This window comes from Cyrtonyx montezumae, unplaced genomic scaffold (assembly GCF_038088225.1).
Source record: "Cyrtonyx montezumae isolate F1298 unplaced genomic scaffold, pur_monq_1.0 scaffold_7, whole genome shotgun sequence".
In the NCBI taxonomy this organism is placed as follows: Eukaryota; Metazoa; Chordata; class Aves; order Galliformes; family Odontophoridae; genus Cyrtonyx; species Cyrtonyx montezumae.
The window spans coordinates 15,428,469-15,451,098 of record NW_027072078.1 but is presented as its reverse complement, the minus strand read 5'-3'; the positions used below and the strand labels follow the sequence as shown (position 1 = coordinate 15,451,098).

The following is a 22,630-nucleotide window of genomic DNA, read 5'->3' as shown; positions in this document are numbered from 1 at the left end:
GTGAAATCATCATGTAAGGCATAGACAGAAGGCTCTGTGTTTTTATATGCTTTTTTTTTTTTTTTTGCTAGTTCAGCCCTCTAAGAGTGACTGAAAGCAGTGGGAAATCAAGCCTTTTGTATCAAACTTAGCTAATGCAAAAGTACAGCTAATCTGAAAGCCAGAAAAGTACTTTAACCATTGTGTATCCAGGAGACACTGAAGATTATCTTTGCATACTTCTTCGCTGGACTAAAGAGGCACCTCTGCTTATTTTGTTCCTGTCTGCATTTCAGCAGGTCACTCTACTGTTACTGTAAAGGTAAAAGCAGCCTTTAACTGACAGGGTCATTCTATACAAACACTTCTCCACAGGCTAGACAAACCCACGGTACAACATATAGTCTTGTCTAAAGGAACATATTATTTATTTTGTAGCTCTCAAGTGGGATTTATTTACAACAGGTCTTAGAACACAGCTCACACACAGAAATTAAGCTCTGGCAGTACTGCCATCAGATCACTACCATGTTTGCAACGACATTTCTATGTCATAGAAAATTAAAGAAGAGTAATGTTAAAACAACTGTTTCATCTCTGGGTATAAGGCTCACAGAATGGATTTGCAGGTGGCCGTAAAGCCCAGTCAAGGTGTGCCCCCAGCACACCCTGCTCTGCAGGAACACTACTGGTGGCGAATGGTGGAACACACACGCAGTGTCACATCGCAGTACCTGGCCCCCAGGCAGATTTGCATGGTTTAGTGGCCCCATTCCTCTTCTCTTTCACCAATTCCCTCTTCCTCCTCTGGGAATGCTGAATCACTCTGACTCTTCAGATGCTTTATCCCTGAAAATATAAAAGTAATGGTTGAAAGTTTTGTTAGCTCATATCAGCAATATTTTTTTTCATGATGAAAGAAACATAGTAATAAGTAAATGAATAGAAAGATTTCTAGTGCCCAACTGACCCCTTTTCCCAAAAAAATCTTAATTCAAAGAGCACTTTGATATATTTCCAACAGAAATATTCTCTTCCTTGAATCCTTTGGAAATATATCATACTTTGTGGGAACAGAACAGCTTCTTTTCTATTTTTGGAGATCAGATTAGTATTGTCATTGTAAAGTAAGGTTTGAGTTTTAAAGGCTGAGAGAGTAGGTGTAGGAATCATTCCACTCGAGTCTTTTCCTGAGATTGATCTGCTAAAGGTCCTTGCTCATTCCAAAATATGGGAAGATTTTTCTAAATTCATTGCTTGGAAAATTTTCAGTTATACGAGTTTAATGAAGTTACAAACAGCTGAAAGCAGAATCTCATAGAAGTTCTAACAAGGAGAGTACAGTCTGCTCCGCATCCAGCAGGAACCCAGCTTGGCTCAGTGCTGGCCTCCGGGGTCCCTTGTCTTTCAAATGCACTCCAACAGCACTTTGTTCCCTGGGAAACAGTTGTTCAGATGTAAAACATGGAAATAAATTAATGCTTCCTAGCACGGTACATGTTAAGTGTGCCCTGAAATAATCAACACATATCCAATTAAGTAACTGTGATGATAAGTGAAGAAACACTCTGAGTGCTCAACTACCACCATGCTGGTCTCTTTAGCAATGCCCTTTAATGAAACAAATATTTTTAATATGATTACACTTAGCTAAAGGTTAAAAGGACATGCATTTCAAAATGATACAGTGTATGTACGGCAAATCTCCTTTTATCTCTGAACTTGCAGAGTCATTTCTTGTGCATTCACTGTACCTGTAGAGCATACATTTTTCAGTATTTCAGATAGGAACTGCATGGAATCAGGGAGCATTCTGAGGATGAAATTCTCACGTACCAGGCCAGTATCACTGTTAGTTGTTTTTTATAATCTCCATACTACATCCTACCCTCCCCTTTGCCAGTCATTGAGATGTACAGACTTGCAGCATTTCCTACACTGGCCAGTGCATGTTGAAGACTTGTAAAGCTGTCATTAACAAACCTCAGTAATGCTGTGGTGGAGGTTGACAGAATTATTGGATCTTGCAAGAGCTGTTATGAAATAAGATGGCTGTGCAATGAAGGAAGTTAGCATGAATTGACATACAAGCCTTGAAACTTCTGTCAGTACTGCGTGAACATACATGACAGAAGCTGGTGGCTTTTCTGGAAAGTTATTGTCCATAAAATGTTAGAATTCTATTGCACAAAATACGTCTGGGTTAAGAGAAATAACTGGTTAAGTGGCATCAATCATGTTCTTAGATTAAAAGGGACCTCTCCATATAATACTGCACTGTGAGCTGCAGGGATAGGAGCTGAGCATGTGGGAGCACTCTGCCATGCTCACCTTCAGCTTTGCTCAGTGCACTCAGCTCTGGAAGAGCCAACAGTGGCTCTCAGGTGCCACTCCAGCAGGGTTACTTAAGCTGCGCACTCTGCACTTTATTTTCTAAGCCAGCTGATAAGAAGTTAGATCTATTCATACCCAGCATCTTTGTCTAGCAATATATGTTTGCTAAAGGGTTATATTTTGACTGGAAATAGGTAAAAACTTAGTACTCAGGTCACTCCAACCATTCTTACTATGGCGATGTTGGTTTAATTAAAAGGATAATATTTCTTTTTAGTCTTTTTACTCTTCCTGCACATCCCACTGTGAAACACAGTTCATCACTCTGTTTCCCTGAGCAGTAATCAAGAGGCACCAAAACAATGTTATTTGGGGTTTGTCCCTACTCATTGATGAAGCAGTGCATTAAAGATGAACAATAAATGTAGATAGAAATTCTACTCCATAAAACAAACAAGCAAACAAACAACAACAACAAAAACCAGAAAAGAAAAACAAAACACATGAACCCCAAACCAGGATATTTTAGAAGATACTGCTTGAACATCCAGAGGATTTAAGTTCAAAGCATCAAGTCACTGTTTTCACATAAACCATGGAAACTTGAGAATATTAATAACTGCAAACAGGGAGGACTGCAGATGCTGACCCACAAATGAGTCCTCCATCTCACCAATGCTCCTTACTGCAGACAATGGTTAATCCTGAACCTGTGGGCACATTGCCCACAAGGTCTCTCGCTGCCAATCCTCAGCCTGGGTGCTTGTTCCTGCTCTGCTGTGGGGGTGGCTTGTGGGGTCCAGGACATCTCCCTGGTGAGACCCCAGCCCTGCTCCAGCTGGGACTCTGCTCTTCCAAAAGCCAAGCCCTTCCAGCCCCACTGCTGCTCACTGCCCTTGGACGGGACTTCACCTTCTCACTACACACTCATCACAACCTCACACCCACAGGTTGATCAAAATAATTGTATTCTGCCTTAAAACAAAGCCTGTCTAAACACTGACTTTTTTTTTCTCCCCCACTCCTTTATGTTTCTGAAGCCAGCACGACAAGAATTGCTTTTCCTCAAAGAGTTCATATTTCACTGTAGGTAATTTAATCCAATTAATGCTGATGAAGAAACCCTTAATGCCAAGCCATATTCAGCAGATGCGCACTAATACACTTTGAACTGTTAATTCTTCTTAGATGAAGTCACTGCCTCAAAGCATATTTCTAGATTACTTATAAATTACGAGTGCAAATGGGACAACTTCCTGGCATTTTTCACAGTCACATAATAGCAACTATGCTATTCAGTCAGCAACTTGCTTTTTGTTTCTATCCATCTGACCAGAGCATCAGATTAAAAGGCTAGGATATGAAACAACCAAGCGTTCCTGAATTAAATTTCTCCTAAAAAAAAAAAAAAAAAAGGTAATTAAGGTAGTTCTCCATCTCATGTAATTAAGGCAGTTCCCCATCCTATTTAACACTTCTCCCTTCACTCTGCTTCACTGCCCAAGGAACACTGTTGACATTTATGAAACTTCGGGTTGAAGTTTGCTTGGCAATCTGAATTCCCCGAAGTTTAGAGGGTTATTTAGTTTTATGATTTAGAACTTATCCTCTCCCTATTGAAAACTGATATCCAAATTTTCAAAAGGTAGTGGAAGCTGAAGCTGAGCCACAGACAAAGCAGGCTGATTTTCAGACTTTCAGAACTTAAATCACTTCGAAATTATCAAGCAAATAAATTCAGCCAAAGAGGGTGATAGCCAAATAAAAGTGACAACCTTATGCCAGTCCTAAATGGAATGCACTCTAGTTCCTTCAGCAAAAAGGGAAATATCAAAACAAAAGTCATGTATTCAAGCCACTAGACTGGAAGAGAAATTGTTCTTCATCTCTTATTATATTTACTTTTTTTTCCTTCTCAATAACATGGATATTTTTCAAAAACACAGGCAACCAAATGAAAATAAATGATCTGAAGTATTGGCAAATCTAACTGGTTCATGTAGGTAACACCTGGAACAGATCATCAGCATATCCAGCAGGTCACCACAGCCTCATAAGTATTTATGAATGACCTTTCTGATAGCAAGCAACAAGGATTGCCTAATTTTCAAAATGTCTGATGGCTGTTACTAATTCATCTATTAGCTCCAGATATACAATACTTAATCCTCATGGTGAGCCTTTTAAATGACAAATTTAGGGGTTTGTGCTGCTTTCTCTGCAGTTAAAAGACCCAGTGTTACACTGGCACAATGAAAACTGTATGACAGCAGCAAATTCACATTGCAAAATTCCAGCTTTATTCTGTTTTATTCTCTCACACTGCACTTTATACTCCAGTTTCCTCTCCCTTAACAGACTCTGTTACTCCAGTGTAAGGGAGCTGCTTCAGCACAGCAATGCTTTGTTAAGCCCTCACAGGCTGGCCGGATCATGCACCGGAGACAGAGGTCAGCAGAGCTGTGATCAAGGGACAGCATCCCTCGCTTACAGTAGCCAACTGAGGCTTTCATCGCTCCAGGCAATTTCTGCTGGGGTATAAACATCTCCTTTTCTGGTTCTCCCTTGCTAACAGGAATCAGCCAGTCCTAAGGGCTCAGATGGAAAGCGGAAGCCATTGCAGTCAGCTGCGTGGACGTTTCAGATTGTAACAATCTCAGCCCATCCCTAGTTCACTCTTTGGAAAGCTAGAAAACATTTCTCAGCTGATTCTGTAGAAGATGGCTCTGGGTCAAATGCCTCAATGAAAGCAAGAGATGAAAAATGTGGCGAGATGGTTCCCATATGCATAACAACGGGCCCGCTGGGCTGCCGGGCCTGCAGCAAGGAAAGCTGAAATTCTTCAGCTGACATCTTCTCATCCCAGTTTTTCACCGTTCAGACAGAGGCTTAGAGCCGTCTGCTCCAATCCAGTGTGCTCATGGTGGGACAGCTAAAGCAGCCTGTGTATCCTGAAGCACACACAGCCGAGGAGCTGCAGGCCATCAAAGCAAATTGACATAAATAAAAGCTATTTATATATAAGTATATATACTCAATGCCTGGTTGTCCCTCTGTAAGGCAAGGAAAGTTATTTTAATCCTGAGGGCATTTATAGATATAAACTTGAAACATAAATAGGCTGATCAACTATATTTGTACTACCCTGGTACAGTAACATAGCTCCAGTGCCCACTCCTTTGGGCAGGTAAGGTTTACTCAGTAAGCTTCCCTGCAAAATGTAACTCACCTGTGTTAGAAGATATGTTTGTATGTCCTAAATGTGTATATCTTACTGTTAACTGTAGCAAGGAAGATTTTAAAAGTTGTACAGAAGGAATGAGGGGGCTTATGTATATTTGCAGTACTGAATAGTACTGTGGGCTTAAGGAGATGTGGTACCCGAGGAGGTGTGGAATAGATGAGTGGATGGTGAGGTGGTTGGAGAGCTAGCTGATGGGCAGAACACAGAGGGTTGTGATTGGTGGCACAGAGTCCAGTTGGAGGCTTGTACTTAGTGGTGTTCCTCAGGGATCGGTGCTGGGTCTGGTCCTGTTCAACATCTTCATCAATGACCTTGATGAGGGGATAGAGTCCACCCTCAGCAAGTTTGCTGATGATACAAAGCTGGGAGGAATGGCTGACATGCTGGAAGGATGTGCTGCCAATCAGTGAGACCTGGACAGGGTGGAGAGGTGGGCTGGAGAGAGGAACCAGATGAGATTTAACAAGAGCAAATGTAGAGTCTTGCACCTAGGGAGGAATAACCGCATACACTGGAACAGGTTGGGGAGTGACCTGTTGGAGAGGAGCTCTGGGGAGAAGGACCTGGGTGTCATGGTAAATGACAGGCTGGCCATGAGTCAGCAGTGTGCTCTGGTGGCCAGGAAGGCCAACAATATCCTGGGGTGCATTAAAAAGAGCGTGGCCAGTATGTCAAGGGATGTGAGCCTCCCCCTGTAATCTGCTCTGGTGAGGTCTCACCTGGGGTACTGTGCAAAGATATGTGATGCTCCTCCATGATGTGATGATGATACTTTGTAAAAGCTAACCTCATCAACAACATCCTCACTTTCTCTCCATTTCCTAGGTTGCTCTCTTGTTTCCTGCTCACAGCTGTAGCACCATACAGAACTCCTCTGTGGGATGTCCTATGGCACTCCGGGTGAAGAGTGCACAGATGCCCACTGACCTTTGCATAATTTTGAGAGAAACAATGCTGCTTCCGAGTGTTCACACAGTCAACAGAGAGACTCCCAATGTTTAACTCTTCACTTGTCAGCATGTAGCACTGCCAGGGTAACTTCATGACTGACAATGTAAGCAGAACGCAGTCAGGCCAAAGCATTTTTGAAAACGACAGCAGCAGACTTCATCAGCTGAATATTTGCTCTTGCTTGGAGCTTTACAGTTGTTGTTTGCCTGAGATTAGGAATAAAACCCTGAAAGTAAGAGATATCCTTTATGAGGAATAAAGAACAAAATATCACCAAAACATTTTATATTGGTGGTGTAAAACCATTCAGTTTTGCCCAGTTTCTTTTTGCATGAAAATCTAGGCTCCATGAGACATTTCTGAGCAGCTGTGTTTCAGTTTTATCTAGGTGTTCTTATCTGACTTCACTGTTAGCAGAGAGAATTATCCAGCTGCTCTTCTTCTGGACAATAGTATCGTGGCTCTACTTCTTTGTATTTTGGCTGACATGGGGATTTTTCTGAGGTCAAGAAACCTAAACAGATGAGAAAAATATGACTGCCACATCCTGAGGGAAGAGAATCCCTGGCAGAGGCGGGGAGCAGCTGAGCTCCAAAGCAGGAGGCTGAGCCCAAGATGGGATGAATGAAGTTCTGAATGTAAGGGCTGAGCGGTTTCCAGTGCTTTAGGGCTTCCCCTGCTTCATCCTAAATCATGGCAGAGGACCCCAGTTGTTCTGTTTTGTTTGTCTTCCGGATCCATAGTTTCTATTTTGACATTCTTTTCGTGAGTATCATTTCTTTCTGTTAGAAAAGCAACACAAGGTTTGTTAGAGGCAGATCTAAATCTCTTGCTGAGAACTTTGCAGCCTGAGATTTTTAGAGTGCAGATAGAAAGCTTTCCAATGAGTTGTACTTTTTAAAAAACAACAGGACCAACAACTCTGCTGGTCAGGAAAATGCAGCTCCATATTTTGATGTCAGAATTCCATATTCTGTGTGGCTTTCACTTTTAATTAATTTGGTCTGTTTGGTTTCTGTCAGAAGTCTATAAGCTTCTCTGTTAATTTGCTGATGAATCCTCTACTGAGTTGTAATTACAGTCTTCACTGTGATCCTTCTTACGATGACAAAGGTGATAGAATTTTGGCATCCACATAATCTGACATTGGTAATATTGTAAACATTGGAATGAGCTCTCCTGTTCATTTAAGTATCTTATAAACTCCTTCAAAATGACAAAAACATAGTGATGATTGAACAAGTGATTGATAGGTCCATGTTTACATTTTCACCATAGCATTGTTCACGAGCTCCTCAAACAGTGGGGATCTGCTTCAGAAAGCTGTAGCTGAACATGGTTTCAGTCTTTCCTGTAGCCCCAGGCAGCATGTATTTCATGCTAACTGAAGCAAATTCAACACAGCGAGATACAACCAAGTCAGCCTGACTGGCTAAGAGCACTGGAGCTCTTCTGGGAGACCAGAGCCAGTCCAGTCCTTCAATTCTTTTAACACACTAGTTACTAAAGAGGTGTTTCTCATGCTAGAGATTTTGGGTTTCCAGCCTGCACTAGTTCTAACTTTTGATTCTGAGTCATTTTCCACAGTATTGACCAAGCACACTGACTTTTAGAGAGTGCTCTTGTAGAAGTAGGAAATAACGCCACAAAAGATGTCATTCATCAGAACAAAAATGAAATTCTGGTATGACCAGCTGCATGGTGAAGTCCTTATCGTGCTTGTCATTACCACACTATGAAATATTTACAATTCAGAAATGGTAAATAAAACAGCTATTGAACCACAGAATTGGTGAGGCTGGAGTGGTTTCCCAAGGGACTGTCTAGTCCAACCAGGTTGTCCATGACCACGTCTGACCAGCTCTAGAATATTTTCAGGGAATGAGACTGTAAACTTTCTATGCAACCTGTTCCACTGTTTGACTGTTCTAACAAAAGCAAACAAAAAAGTATGTTAAATTGAATTTCATCCATTTCAGTTTGTGCCCTTTGACTCCTGTCCTCACAACACGTACAAGGTCCTCATTTTCAGAGCCATGTCACCAAGGGAACTGTGCTTACAATTTTTCTGGAAAGTGCAAATAATAATCTATGAGAAATTATATCAGTTTTCTCAGTTTCACAGTGGAAACTATAGCCAAAGAGCAGAAATGGTAGACACGTATCTACATGATTAGACACATTCATTTCAGACCTCATATCAGATTCTGTAAAACTGAGTTTTAACTGTTTTTACTTTCGATCTTACCAAGATCAAACTTGAAGGAAAAATCAGGCTCTGAGCACTGCAGGATTTGGGGAAAACCAGCAACATGCAGGTGAAATGCTGTAGTAACCTAAGAGACTTTAAATGAGAAATATAAACTGTAGGTGGACTTCGATATAATTCCACTAGTTCTTTATAATCTTACTTGCCAGTTTCCCCCAAATTTCAACATGCTTCTTTAGAAAAACAGTTCTAGTGGTAAGAAAATATATCTGCGTGTCACCAGGGGGAGCTTTAATGACAAAAATCTCCGTTGAGCCACTACGTAATTCTGCTTTCACTGGGATCGTGAGGCAGTGGAAGAGAATGCTGAATTTACACATACTCTCCTCATTCCCGAAAAGAAAGGAGCAATGCACTGCCTACCTTTGTCTCTGCAAGGAAGGCCACTCCTTGGGCACCGGGTGTTTCTGGGCTGCTGGCTCTGCACAGCCCACTCTCCAGCCTCTCTGTCTGGTATTGATCTCACACAGATTTCTTCCTCTGTGCACATCACATAAAATTGAATGCACCCAGGGCTGAGAAAATCACAGCAAATTTCTTATGCCTTTTATTTTATTATTATTATTTTAATTTCTCTTTTGATTGGTCTTTAAAGCCCATGAGCCCTCTTAAATGTGTCCTTGAAAGTAACTATTCTGAAGATTGCTCAGAGCTTGCTAACCATCTCCTCCAGGTAAAGATGACAAGAATAACATTGGTTCACAGGTTGGGTGAGAGCTGAAAAAAATGAAAAATCGAGTTTAAGGAATAATTACCAGCTAAAACCAATGAGAGCTCTTTAAACAACTTCCTCTTGGCCCATGCAACTCACAGGAAAATGAATCCCCTTTTCGGATCCATATGTTTGCGGCAGTATTTCCTGTGTTTTTCTGGCCACATTCACACACATAATTCATTTGAGTTTTCAGTCCTAGCCATGGGCTGAAAAGGATGTGGTTGAAATCTTCAGGCTGCTCATGTTCTTGTCTCCATGCCAAAGCTCTGGTGGAGGGTTTTGGGAACTCTCTGTTCCTGCCAAACCAGGCAGTGTTGCATCCCAAGGGGTGAGGAAAGGGAGAAATTATGGAGGGGAGGAGAACCACATGGCCATCTTTAGAGAATATTTTGCTTTTCATTAAATTCAGACTACCAGGCATCCACTCCAAAAAGAAAAAAATCAGGTCATAAAAATCTGGCAACATCCCTATCACAAGGAACCCAACACAGTTGCTATCAAGAAAAGGAGCAAGTCTTCCCAGCCTTATTTTGTTCTGATCACAGAACTAAGGACCACGTTGTTCAGAGGCACAAAGGTAGTGTACTGCTTGGGCTTCTGCTACAGTCAAAGTGAAACCTGGTGGCAGAAACTAAAAGAACAAAGGCTAAACAACTGCCCTAGAAGAGCATATTTCAAGGCTATGTGAAGGTACTATCAAGATGAGAAATCAGATGAAAATGCAAGGGGGGATTTTTGTTTAAGAGTAGATTAGGCAAGAGGTGAGCCCACATCTCATGGAGGCTCTTTGCAAAAGCTCTTCCTAGGGAGGTATCTCTATTGATTCCTTGACCCCTATTTGAACTGCTCCTATCTTTGCACCCACAGCCCCCAGCACATGGGCCAGCCCTCCCAGAAAGAGACCTGCTCTACCCAGCAGGCTGGCTCACAGCATGGAGCTGGGGATGACAAGTATCTGACGAAGTCATCCAACCTGTACATACAGTCCTGCAGTTCCTGTCCAGGAGCCAAGGAGGGGTCAAGCGCTGCACAGGTGCCTTACTGGTTTATTTAGTCTGCTTGTTTGGAATCAAACTCAAGGTTTTCAGTGCTCGAGATGAACAAAGGGGCAATTATTTATTACAGCAGGGCTCACTGAAGTGAGTGTCTGCCTTGGGGCTTGGCTGTTAACCTCCAACCCAGAACATATGGCTACAGCCACGCAAGAAAATTTAATGCCCTGCCAGATGACTGGCTTCACAGGAACCTAGCATATTCTCATACAGAAATATTATCTTTTCTTTAAAAGCTGTTTCAATTCAGAGCACAGCCCTGCCAAAATATTTGGAATTTAACTATAAAAATGGCTTACGGCACGAGTAACCAGAACAACACATTGGCTTCCTTGGCTTTCTACTTTATATTTGAAAATAACTACTAAATCTCCCACATTCTCTTTCTGTAATATTTTATGTTCTTATCACTTTTACTTTTTACTTTTTAATGTCTTCTGTTACTGCAACTGGTACCATGGTGTTTACACTCTATATTTGATATGACAATATGCAATAATATGACTTCCAAGCCAGAAATGCTGTTTCAGAGACATTGGTAAGCTTACCCTTCTATCATGAAAGCAAGTCCTTTTCTCTTTTATTTATAAAAGGCTCTGTCCTTAGAAAGAGGTCAGTTTAACATTCATTTTGTGAAGGTTAGAAGGAGCTGTCAGATATAGGAACATCAGGTTAAACTGAATGATCTCAGTGGAAACGTTCCCCCAGATTTTAGTCAGCGCTGGATCAGGCCTTAAACCACACATGATGATGTGATTTGGGGGCTGATATTAGTGCTCAGTGCCACCTTTTCTTTTTCATATGCCAGGTACCAGTGGCAGATGACAAGCTGCAGCACAAATGCCCCATTTTCACTTACAGCAGATGTCAAGCTTAATCTCCACTGAACACCTCAGTCTCGCTAACGGTAATGTGGTATTTATTTCAGCCAGGGCCACAGCCATTTTGAATTAGAAGTTGCCAGCTGTGTGAAATGAAATGTATTCAGTGCTGCCAGCAGTAAGGTATTAAATACAGACTATAGTGGTATCTGCCAATCTAACGCATCCCATTCACCTAGTCAGAGGTTCACTAATTAGCTCTTTTTTTTTTTAATTATATCTACTGTCATCATACTACTGTACAAGTCTGAGGCAGAAGAGAAGTATAATAGAGAGAGTGAGAAAGAGACCAAGCAGTGGAAGGTAGCATCCTGAGAAAGAACAGCAAAAACATATATTCCAGTTCTTTCTTGCAGAAGTATATATTTCAGAATTTCATAATACCACTGCTGTAACTAGGTCTGATACATTAGATGAAGTGGAGCCAGGAAATTTGTTCAAGGTCATACTATATAAAGTGATGTGGTTGTATCAAGGTGCTTTTGTAACTAAAATGTGGATAAGAATGGAAATATGTACATAAATAAATAAATAAAGAACAATTTGGAAACCAAAGCTTCACTTTTCTTTTGTGATCTAATTATGCAAAAGAAAAATGATGTAATTGTACAAGATTGAAGAATGAATTTTCTCTAACCATTGCTTCAGGAAGCCAAGTCAGTTGTGGGGCTTCCACTCCATAAACAAAACACACTCATGGTGCTATGTCACATCACAACACATTGACAAACATGAGCAACATGCAGAATTAATGAAGCAGGCCTTTGCCCTCTTCTTCCAAGAAATAACTATTGAGATAGATCTTCTACCTAAAAAGAAGGGATTGAAGAATGGGCACCAGAATACTGCATCTGTGCTAAGGGATCTGAGAAGGACTTGGTCCCACCCTTGGTGATCACTTCAAGTTCTGACCTGAGCCTTCATTGTGAGCCAATCTGGACAGTCATAGCCAACTGTCCAGAATTTATCTCAGCCCCTTGGCTCACTGGAAAAGCAAAGAAGCCTGGAATATGCATTCAGGTCTGAGAGAATAGTGGAAAACTAGATTCTTGGATGCTTTTTTTTTTTTAATCTCATGGCTCATATGTATTACAATCACATTTAAAAAGTAATAGGTACTTTGTCATAATTGTAGAAATGGAAAGATGTAATACCCTGATCCACACAAGAAAAGCATATGAACAACACCAGCTTAGTTGGTGAATTCTGACAAATCTACCATGATGTTCAGAAGGCGGTACAAGATATGTAAAAGATTGTGGGTAATATTAATTATCTAAAAATTAAATCTAAGACAGTTTATGAAGCACAAATCACGCAAAGTATTTTTCTTTTTAGCATAATATTTCTATTTTTTACCCTGATGTATTTAGTTAATGACAGAGGCTAGTCAGTTTGCCATATAAGAAGGCAAGCCATAAAACAACACAGTTTGCTGTAGTGGCTGCCTGAGTCTCACAAACTTCACTTCTCTGCCACTTGAAATAAATTTAACCTCAGATTTCTGCTCTGTGATGATTCTCGTGAGCTTTGAACTCAATACCTACCGCAGTAACAATAGCTATTTATGTCTCCAGATTCTATCTGTGTTCCTTGTTAACCTTCAGTCACAAAGTAATGAGATGCACCAGACATCGTCAAGCTGGCCTAAGGGGTTACAAATTTGGATGGGGGCCATATACTGAACTAATTGCTTCTAATAAATTACATATTTCAGGAGGGACATCACGATTTTAATAATTTATTCTGCATTTTGTTTCCTTTGGAGAAGAGAATGAGCAGGTACTAAACAAGCCCAGAAGCATCTGAAATTCATGGCTGAAACTAGAAAGAGCTCATTTAATATCAGCCATCATTGTAAATACCAGAATTACACATGTATCAGTTCCTTGGATCTGAACACTCTGGGAACAGCCATTGAGTTCTGGTTGTTTTAATGAATCAAACCAAAAAGATTTCTTTAAATGTTCCTTAGGATTATAACAACTCAGAATTGATCCCATTTCAAATGTTGTCGCTGGGAGAAAAAATCTTGGCTTCTATGCAAAGAAAAAACTTTAAGAGGGGAATTTCAAGGATGCGCTCTCCCAGAGGGTAGAGGGAAAACAGAGTAAAAGATACATTTCACTTCTGTAGGGACTTCAATTATGATCTGATGACAGCTAATTGCAAAGGTGGTCCAGAGAACACAGAAAGTAGCAAGAGTTTTCTTTAAAGCCCACTGGGATTGGTAGGATCTTGATGCTGGCCCCAGCAGCCTCCTGGAGGGCAAACTCAGATGAGGGAAGGTTTCCTATTTCCCTGACCTCGAGCACACCCACACCAGTGAAATCACTACTAATGAAGTCTTCAAACCACTCAGGAACGAGCATTTCCTTCTCAAGGGAAGACCTTGATGGTATTTAAATAGCTGCTAGTATTAATAGCAGAGGGGCTGGTAGATAATGTGGAGACTAGGGAACTCTGGGGAGCAATGCAGATTTGGGAACAGCTCAGACTGTCTTCTGTTTATCTTTGTAAACCTTGTTTCCTGTCGCTCCAGTATGTGCTTCCTTTCAAGAATGAGCTGAAACAAAACATTGTATCTAGGTAAAAGGAAAACTGCTTTGGTACAAAGTATGTCTTTAGATTGAAAGCTGCCACTGTAGCTCTGAGTCTAAAATATGCTCTTTTAATTTTCAGGTGGTGATGAGGTGCCAAGGAAGTACCTTTAACAGGGATAAGCACAGTCTGAACCACACCTCTCTGCCTGGGAAGGTTATTCCATTTCAGTGGAAGTTAGGGAAGGAAGGGAGAACTTGAAGCTCCCATATAAAAACCCAAGAGAAAGGGAAGAAAGGGGATGCGAACACTCAAAACAGAGATGATGAACTCAGAACACAGTAGAAAAATTACTAGATTATAAAGTGCATGGGATAAACGTATAACTGATCTGGGCTGGTATAAGCTTAGTAGAGTTGAGAGTTCAGACTCTGACATTAGGGCAGCCCTGAAACACAGAAAGAAATTTCTGCCCTCCTTATGTTCAGTCCTTCATTAGTTATCATTACTATCCTCAGTAAGAAGTGTGGACAAGGTACGTGATGAGGTAAATTATAATATACTGAAAATCTTACGAATTTGGTGTCAATCTTCAGGTTCTGACTTTAGCCAACATTGTATACTGTGTAAGGTTGTGGAACTAACAAAATGTAGTGTGGCAACATTAGCAAAAATATGTTTCTGAGAGCAAAATACCTCTTTGCCATCCATCAGACATAGTAATATAATACTAGGAAGAACTCTGCACTGAGCTGTTATCTGTTTTGCTGTCTGATCTGCTCTCTAGATTACCACCTAAATCAATAGCTCTCACATTGATTTTTCCAGCGCACCATTCCAGTAAAAAGAACAATACTGTGAGATGCGTCAGCTGCTTTCTATGTCTGCAGAGATGCTGCTGCATTTTCATTTAAGAAAATAAAAGCAGAAACCAAAGTACACACACACATATATAGGAATTAAAAACTACCTGTTGCACTTTAACTAGACACTGACTCTGCAGAACACATGGCTTTGCTAGAGCTTGCTATAGCAACTGCAAACCCACCTTGAGAAAAGAGCAAGCCATTTTAAGGGTGGAACCAAAGCATATGGGAGCAATGTTAGAAAATAATAGCCTTGTTTTCCAGTTTAGATTGTTACTATGACAGAGTGGGAAACTATATCTACATTTAACTTAGAAGCTACTCTCCGTCTGTTTCCCATGACAGGTACATCAGTAGTGCTGCATTTTCATTCATTTATTTCATTTCAAATATTTTCATGTATTTGAATACTTAATGTAACAAGAACTATTGTCCTGATACTTTACTGAAAAATATTCATTGCCCAGAATCTCATGCTTTTCTATATATTGATGCGTACACTGTAAGTACAGAGGGAGAAACAGCCCACAGGGAAAACACATGCAAAGCTGAGAGAATAATGAGAAATCAGGAAGTCTAATATTCTGAAATATTGGGAAAAAAAATCCAAACTAAATATAAAAAGAGAATTATTTTAATCATGAAAGAATTTTTACAAAATTCTCTATTTCACAGTAATGCTTTTCATAGCTCTGTGTATTTTGGATTGCTACATATGCCTCCTAATCTCAGTCCAAACAAAATAACATTAATGTTTTCATAGCAATGAAGTGGAAGGAATAATGAATTTTCTGCTCCAGGATAGTTTTCTTAATAAAAAGATTTCTATTTATGACTTCTACAGAGGCAATCCAGCCTGTTTACAGTGCAGTTATCAACTTTCAGGTGCCTACCTGTGCATCAGGAATATCACACTCATTAGGAAGTTAAGGTGTAAAGGAGAAGCATTTTCCACTTTGCATTCTTCTCTTTACAAGCTATTTCTGATCATCTGTGAGCTGTCTTTCCTGCTAGGAAGTCTCTTCCTTTCAGAATTAAGTTGACTTAGGAGCAAACTATGCCAGGAACTTCCCCAGATCCCTGCAGGGGTAGCACTGAGTAGGATGTAGCCTTAGGACTATGAGGATTTTTTTTTTCACAGAGCTCTCCATTTACAATGTTTAATTTAGACTTCTACAGGGAAATTACACAGAAGTGACATAAGAGCTATTGCTACCCACGCAAAACTTTATATCATAAATTATTAAAACTGATGATAGGAAGATTATTTCTACTATCCAGTAAACAAACTTTAGTCAGTTTTTACAAATAGCAGCACCTAGGTGATGTGTTCAGTGTTGCTAAGTGCTGGAGAACTGAAGTTATTGATAGATATTAGATATTAGTAGAGCTGACTGTTATGGTAAACTACCTAACAATAGAGGTTGTGGTCCGCTCTACAAATATTCTACTTCCTATATTTTGCCAGGTAGTAAACTGTTATGAGTAGAAAGAATGGAAATTGAAGATACACATAATCTACCAGGAGACACTTTGCTTTGTCCTGTATTGACAAGTGCCAGTCTGAGGAGCTGATGTGTCCCCATAGATTTTGCCTACTGGTGAGCATGAGCAAGACTCTGGAGAAACAAGACCTTTAACAGATTTCCCACTGTTGTTAAACTGTCATGAGGCCCAATAGCAGCCCGGTATCAGGAAAAGAGCGATTGCCAAGCAGCAACTCCTATGTGAGAGACCAGAGACAGATAAGCACCAGCTTCTCACAGCCCCTGCACTCTGCTTGTGGGTGCACAGAGCTATGGCTTGTGCTGGGTGTTCCCTGTGCACAGGGGGACCAGGGTGCTCCCAGGGCAGAGACAGTACCTGGACAGTACCTTTGAGTGCAGGAGGGGTGTACACACTCTGCTTCCGCTGCTTTGGCGATGAGCTCTGGGACTGGGGATTGAAAAAAGAGACAGAGATGGTAAGACACAGGCGGAAAGATTTCTGTGCATGGCAGCTCAGGGTCATACTGCACAGCTCTTCTCTCTCTGTACCTGAAAACTCTCTGAGGTAGCTTGCCCCAATGCAAATACTTGTTTCATACTCAAAATTACCCTGGGTGCTTCTCAGACTAAGTGGTACTTCCTTATGGCTTCAGGAAGGCTGGATTGAGAGCCCTGAATACAGGCACCAATTATAGGCAGGTTTGGGATATACTTCAGCAATGCTCTGCATTGCTCCTAGTTCAGGAGTGATGAGAAACATCTTTGGAAATGATATTGTGTGAATCTGATGCCAGCTCATGGGCTTTCATGAACACAGGGAAAAATTAAATAGACAAAATATGCTTAATGGATAACATTTATAGCTTCCAGGCAAAACAGAGACAATACCACTGAAAATTACCCTTAACTATAAAAGATATTATTAAACATAAAGTTAAGGCAGCCTGTGTTTTTAACAGCTTGTGTAACTGACTCTTGGAAGGCAAATAAATACTTATATATATTAAAATATTACAGGAGTTACTTTAATGAATATTCCAACTAACCTCAGTATAAAGGATGACTTCATGTATAAGTAAGCTAACAATGAACTAATTAATACATACATTCTAATGGAAACAAATGGAAAATCCATCTCCCTGCAATTTTTCAATGATTATAATACTCCTTAAACAGCTCCATCAGCAACTCAGCCTTCAGCTGAGCCTGGGGATACCTTTAGAGACAGTATTACTTTTTGAACCAAAAATCACATCTGTGCACAAAAGATGAATTATTCTAAAATGACAGCTGTAAAATTACACATGGAGTGACAAGACTACATTAACATATACTAACTGAAACGTATTCCAGTGCTAAGGCAGTGCAATTTCTGCAAAAGTTCAATTGGTATATGTACCAACATGGAATATCTCCATATACAGAAGATATTAAAACCACCTAATATCTCACATGGCTAGGTTTGGAAGACATAACACATTCTCAAGAAGAATGTAAAAAAGCTATGCCTGAGCAAGTATTATTTTCTCTCATCAATTTTAGTTTTATTTGCTCATAATGATGCTGCCTTCTACTTTTCCTCTGGTGTATCACCAGTGAATTTTAATCTCGTCAAAGAGCATGGGAGACAACTCTTAAGAAAAACACTGCCACACGAGTGCCACCAATCCTATTACCATATCACAATGGATGGAGTGATGACATTTATAAATAAAAGATTGTCTTCTTTTGAAAGTGAAAGCTATTTATAATCACTGTGGGATAGGCTGTTGATCCTCACCCCAGTGAATCACTGTGTTTGTCTGTGTTCGAATCCAAATCTGAAACAATCAATACCTCCTGCTGCTATTTTAGAGCTTTGATGACTTCTCTGGGCAGTCCATGGAGGAGAAAGTGGTCGGGAACTGCAGAAGCTATGCAAGAGAAGATGAGAAGCGGGGAGCCATTTTCAGTCCTGTGCCTACTGCAGGCTTAGCAAAGGACAGGTGGAGGGGAGGCTGCATTGGTCTTGCAGCCCCACAGCTGCTTGCAGCTCCCTGCTCAAGGCAGGAGAGTGAGGAGACAGAGCTGGATTTTGGGTTGGTTGTGCTACTGGGCGCATGTGAGCATGTAAGTGTAGGCAACCGCTATAATGAACCAGGATGTTTTGCAGGCACTTTTAACTGTAGTTCTATTCAAACAGTGAATACATTTTAAGAAAAAAAAATAAAATTCACTTACTTCTGCCTGTGAGATGTTTGTTCTCTTCTCATCTTTTTCTAGAGGAGGAAAAGATACAAAAAGAGAAAAGTTAGTACAAAAGTGTTTCTCAGTGGAAAGTCTTGCAGCTCTGCCCTGCGCCCTAGAACATACCTGTAAATAAGAAGTCACTCTGCTGATCTGCAGTATCTCCTTTGTGTCCCTCAGAAAACCTGAGGCTCCACAATCCTTAGTATTGTGTCTGGAGACCTTTGCTCCCATTTTTTTGTCCGCTGGGCTGGCAGCAGGGCTCCATGCCCCAGCAACTTGTGATACCTAATCTCTGTGCCATGGCTGCAGAATGGCACACAGCAGGCTTATCTAGGGCTCTGCTCAGCTCCAGTGGACACCAAGTCCTCCACCTCTGTTCAGCTGTTAATACACTAGTAATGACACTCAAAAGCAACTAACAGTAACATGCAAAATCAGCAAACTAAAGTGCAATTGTCTGTTTTTTCATCTCAAAAGTTTAATGATATCACTACTGTAGTCTTAGAAAAGGCTGTGAAATATTTCCTGGTACTGCTTACTTTTTTGCCTTTATTTGTTTTGGAGCATAGGCATGACAGAAACATAATAGACAATAATAGAAATTTCTAGTGAAAATAAGCTTTCTGGAAACCTACCTGAAAAATTAAGTCAAATGACATGAAGCAGAGAAGCTGAAAATTTTCCTAACTGTTGCTCTAGATCAGTTTGTGCATGAGATAAAATTATTTTTTAGTGTTGTCTTGTTGTGTTTAATGGTCTTACTGTGCCACTACTTGCAGATATAATTGTGCAATTTCTATTGATGAGTGTAAGATCTGGAGGACGAAGTATGTCTGTGTAACATCACTTAATCCAACACTGTATCTAGGTATCAGCTGCCTGTAATTTGTTGTGTGTCAGAGGAAGAACCAGTCCAGGCAGACTACCTGTATTTCCTATTGTTTTCCTTACTCTCACGCCCATGTATGTCGAAATACTGACTTACTGAGCTTTCTTGAAGCATGGATTTCACATAGGTTTTGAATGAGAGACCTTCATATGATTTAAACTCGGGGTTGAAAAATGTGGTTCAAAACAGCACTGATTACTTCAGTGTGGTACCACAGCTACGGAATTAGACAAGACAATCAGGAGGCCAGTTCCTGCCATTGACATTTTTAAGACCTTGAAGCTGACTAATCTCTTCCTTGAATTCCCTACCTGTAAATAAGTATAGCAGAATCTAGTAGCCTTTTAAAGATTTTTGAATAGCTAAATGGGTGATTATTAAATCCTTGTAATATATCTTATTAGAAGTATGACAGAGAGACATAGACTTCAAATACTCAGCACCGGATTTTTTACATCAAGTTATTGGATTTACTTTGGAGACTGAAAACTGAATAGATTGAGAGCTTTCAGCAGAGAACAATTGAAAATAAATTATGTCCCATTCCATATTGTAACACTAGGCTTGTCCAGATTCAAAGTACTTTTTTTGAAAACAGCTTGAGGCTTGCATAAGAAGTCAGTCTTGCTGCAGTTGGCAGCCTTGTTGAGTTTCAGCTCTTCTTCCCAAGGACTTACATTTCTTTAACCCTTTGGGCCTGGAATTTAAGTATTCCTCTTAGTAGGGCAACACTGAATTTATGAGATCCAGAAAATTTCCAGTTTTTCCTTTCATTCAGCAGCCCTTAAGTAAAGTTAACTTTGTGGACAAAACCGGTCCTGTCAAGTTAGAGAAATCATTTATATCCGCAGGGCAAAGAGTGGCAACAAATAGCAAAAAACAATGCAGAAATTCAAGAATGACATACAAAAATACACCAACACTTTTTCAAATCCAGAAAAAAAGCACAAATGACCAAAGGAGACAAACCTGAAGCAGCAGGTGTGGAGTGTTTCATACGTATTGTGAGATCAAAGGAAAGGCAGAGATGGCTGGAGATATCTTTCGGTCAACAGTACATTTTGGTAGGTGTTTGTTTTGAGGACATAAAAAACATTCCATGTTTATTTTTGAAAGGTATTTCGATAGAAAAGACTCAACAGAGAATATAGATCTTCAAAGAGAGGTGACAAGAAGTAGGAAGAGAAGCTGAGATCACTGCTTGCCATAGAACAAGGCAGGGAAAAGAAAATAGACAAAAAACACTGTCTGTAGAGGAAAGTGAAAAGATGAAAAGCAAGGGAGACAGAAAAAGATGAAAGCAGTGCTGCTTTTGTGTTTATAGCTGAGGTAGCGATGAGAGACATAGGTAGGTGGGCTATAGCAGAAGTTAGAGGAGATATTTAGTGAAGACAGAGAGCAGAGCAGGAGTGTAGCATGCGCTGAAGCTTGATTACAAGCTCTCTGCCCAAGGAAATACCTTGAGCCATACTGATCTAACTGGAGGACTGCATTTATATTTGAGTGATAAGTCTCCCTTGGATATAAGTAGCATTTTTCCATTGTAACCCTTTTTGCTTTGAAAGCAGTTCAAATAATGTTGTGAAAATGTGTTCTTAATAAGAGAGTGCCCATAAGAGTCATCTCAGATCCAAACTGAAGCTCTCACCACAAAAGTTCAGATCTGGCATGAGGAGATATTTTTGAGACAACAAAATTTATGATGGGAATGGATGATACAAGGTAGGAAAGAACGTGATCAGTCAGCTGCTGCAACATATCCACTCAACTGAAATCAAACAAGACAAATAATTCCCACCTTTAAACCCCTGTCAAATCCATTTACAATTAGAAAAACAAAATTTCTTTACTAAACTCTTTGAATGTAAAGTTCCCTTGAGAAGGGTGAGGAAATGACCTGAAATAGACTTGATTCACAAAGGAGAATGGAACCCCTGGATTTCTCACTTTCCTTCAGTCCTCAGAGACTGTGTGGTCAGGATTCTACTCATAAAAAACTCCTATTCCTAAAGAATGAAAATTTTTCTTGTCTTGTTTATAACCAGGCAATTGCAGAGAATATAAGCTTAATTGATCAGGTATTTCTGTTCATGCACTAAACAAAACCCCTGCTCTCAATAGATAACTTCTCTCTCCAAGTACTACTTTTGAGGCCAGAGAGGGAAGAAGACTGTTTAGTGCTGCTCTATTTTCTTCTCACGGGTTGTAACATAGCTTACACAGTGCTACTGTATTATACTACAAATCTGAACACATGGCATTTTTCCAGTTTGACTCTTGGCTTAATTAGCTAACAGGAATCAAATACTCAAGTCATTTCTTGATGGTTTTTTTATGTTTTTGTTATTCAAGTGGTATTTAAAATCATATGAGAAGAGCTGAGAACACATTTGTACATACCCAAATTTCTGCAAAGTGGGGATTTGTCTCCCACACACTCATGTTAGCTTAGCTCATTTTAACATTAATTAGCACTGTCACCCAACAAAGCTGAAAGAATATACTGAACTACTCCAAAGGTATCCTTATACAGAGTCAGAAATAAGGTGCTGTTCTCTGAGGTCTGACAGGATTTCAGCCTATGAAAGCTGTCTATATGCAGAATAATGCCCAACAGAAGCAGCTTATCACTTTTCCCCTAAATCCCCATTATGAAGTAAATGGCAAGGTCATGCTGGGGGAAACCTGATGGTTGTTTTCAAGATCAAAATTCATCTATCTCTTGTCTCCCACTGGACAATGTTAATGCACTTGGAGCAGCTATGCAGGGCAAGAGGTGATGTATTTTGAAAGACTTCATCTCTGACATCACTCATGGAATCTGCAGTGGAGTCATCCGGTAAAAGCTCGTCTCATCTAGCTAAGTACCCCACTCTCTTCCTCACTGTCAAGAGCAAATAAAAGCCTTTTCTGTAGGGTTTCAGTCAGGCCCTGGAGAAAAAGAGCAGGTCAGAAGCTGGCTTTTACACAAGGGAAACTCAGTAAGAGGCTGGTATAATTGTTGGAGAAAGCTTCATGTAGAGAGTTTGGAATATTCCTAAAGAAAACAAAGCTGAGGAGTTTCAGATAAAAATCACAGCTTGCATTTGCCACTGGTATTTGTAAAACAAGCTCATTGAAATCTGACTCAGAAAGCATTTGTTGTAATGTTACTTAGTGGTCTTTTTTTTCTGCTATCAAAACTACTTTTCCT

At 40.2% G+C, this 22,630-nt stretch overlaps 1 protein-coding gene across 3 annotated transcripts in view; it reads right to left on the bottom strand.

The window, feature by feature from the left end:
- Positions 1-393: 393 nt before the first annotated feature.
- The window catches only part of PPP1R1C (protein phosphatase 1 regulatory inhibitor subunit 1C), a 44,025-nt gene continuing 21,788 nt past the window's right edge, over positions 394-22,630 (bottom strand). For 2 of the 3 annotated variants that reach the window (XM_065750275.1, XM_065750274.1), the window contains 3 exons: positions 18,540-18,577; positions 16,707-16,767; positions 394-828 (listed from right to left, as the gene is read on the bottom strand). In XM_065750275.1, coding sequence (XP_065606347.1) covers positions 740-828; positions 16,707-16,767; positions 18,540-18,577 — 188 coding nt within the window. In that variant the 3' untranslated portion in view covers positions 394-739. Of the gene's footprint in view, positions 829-16,695; positions 16,768-18,539; positions 18,578-22,630 lie in introns of all 3 variants that reach the window. The other variant, XM_065750276.1, reaches the window with a different exon arrangement.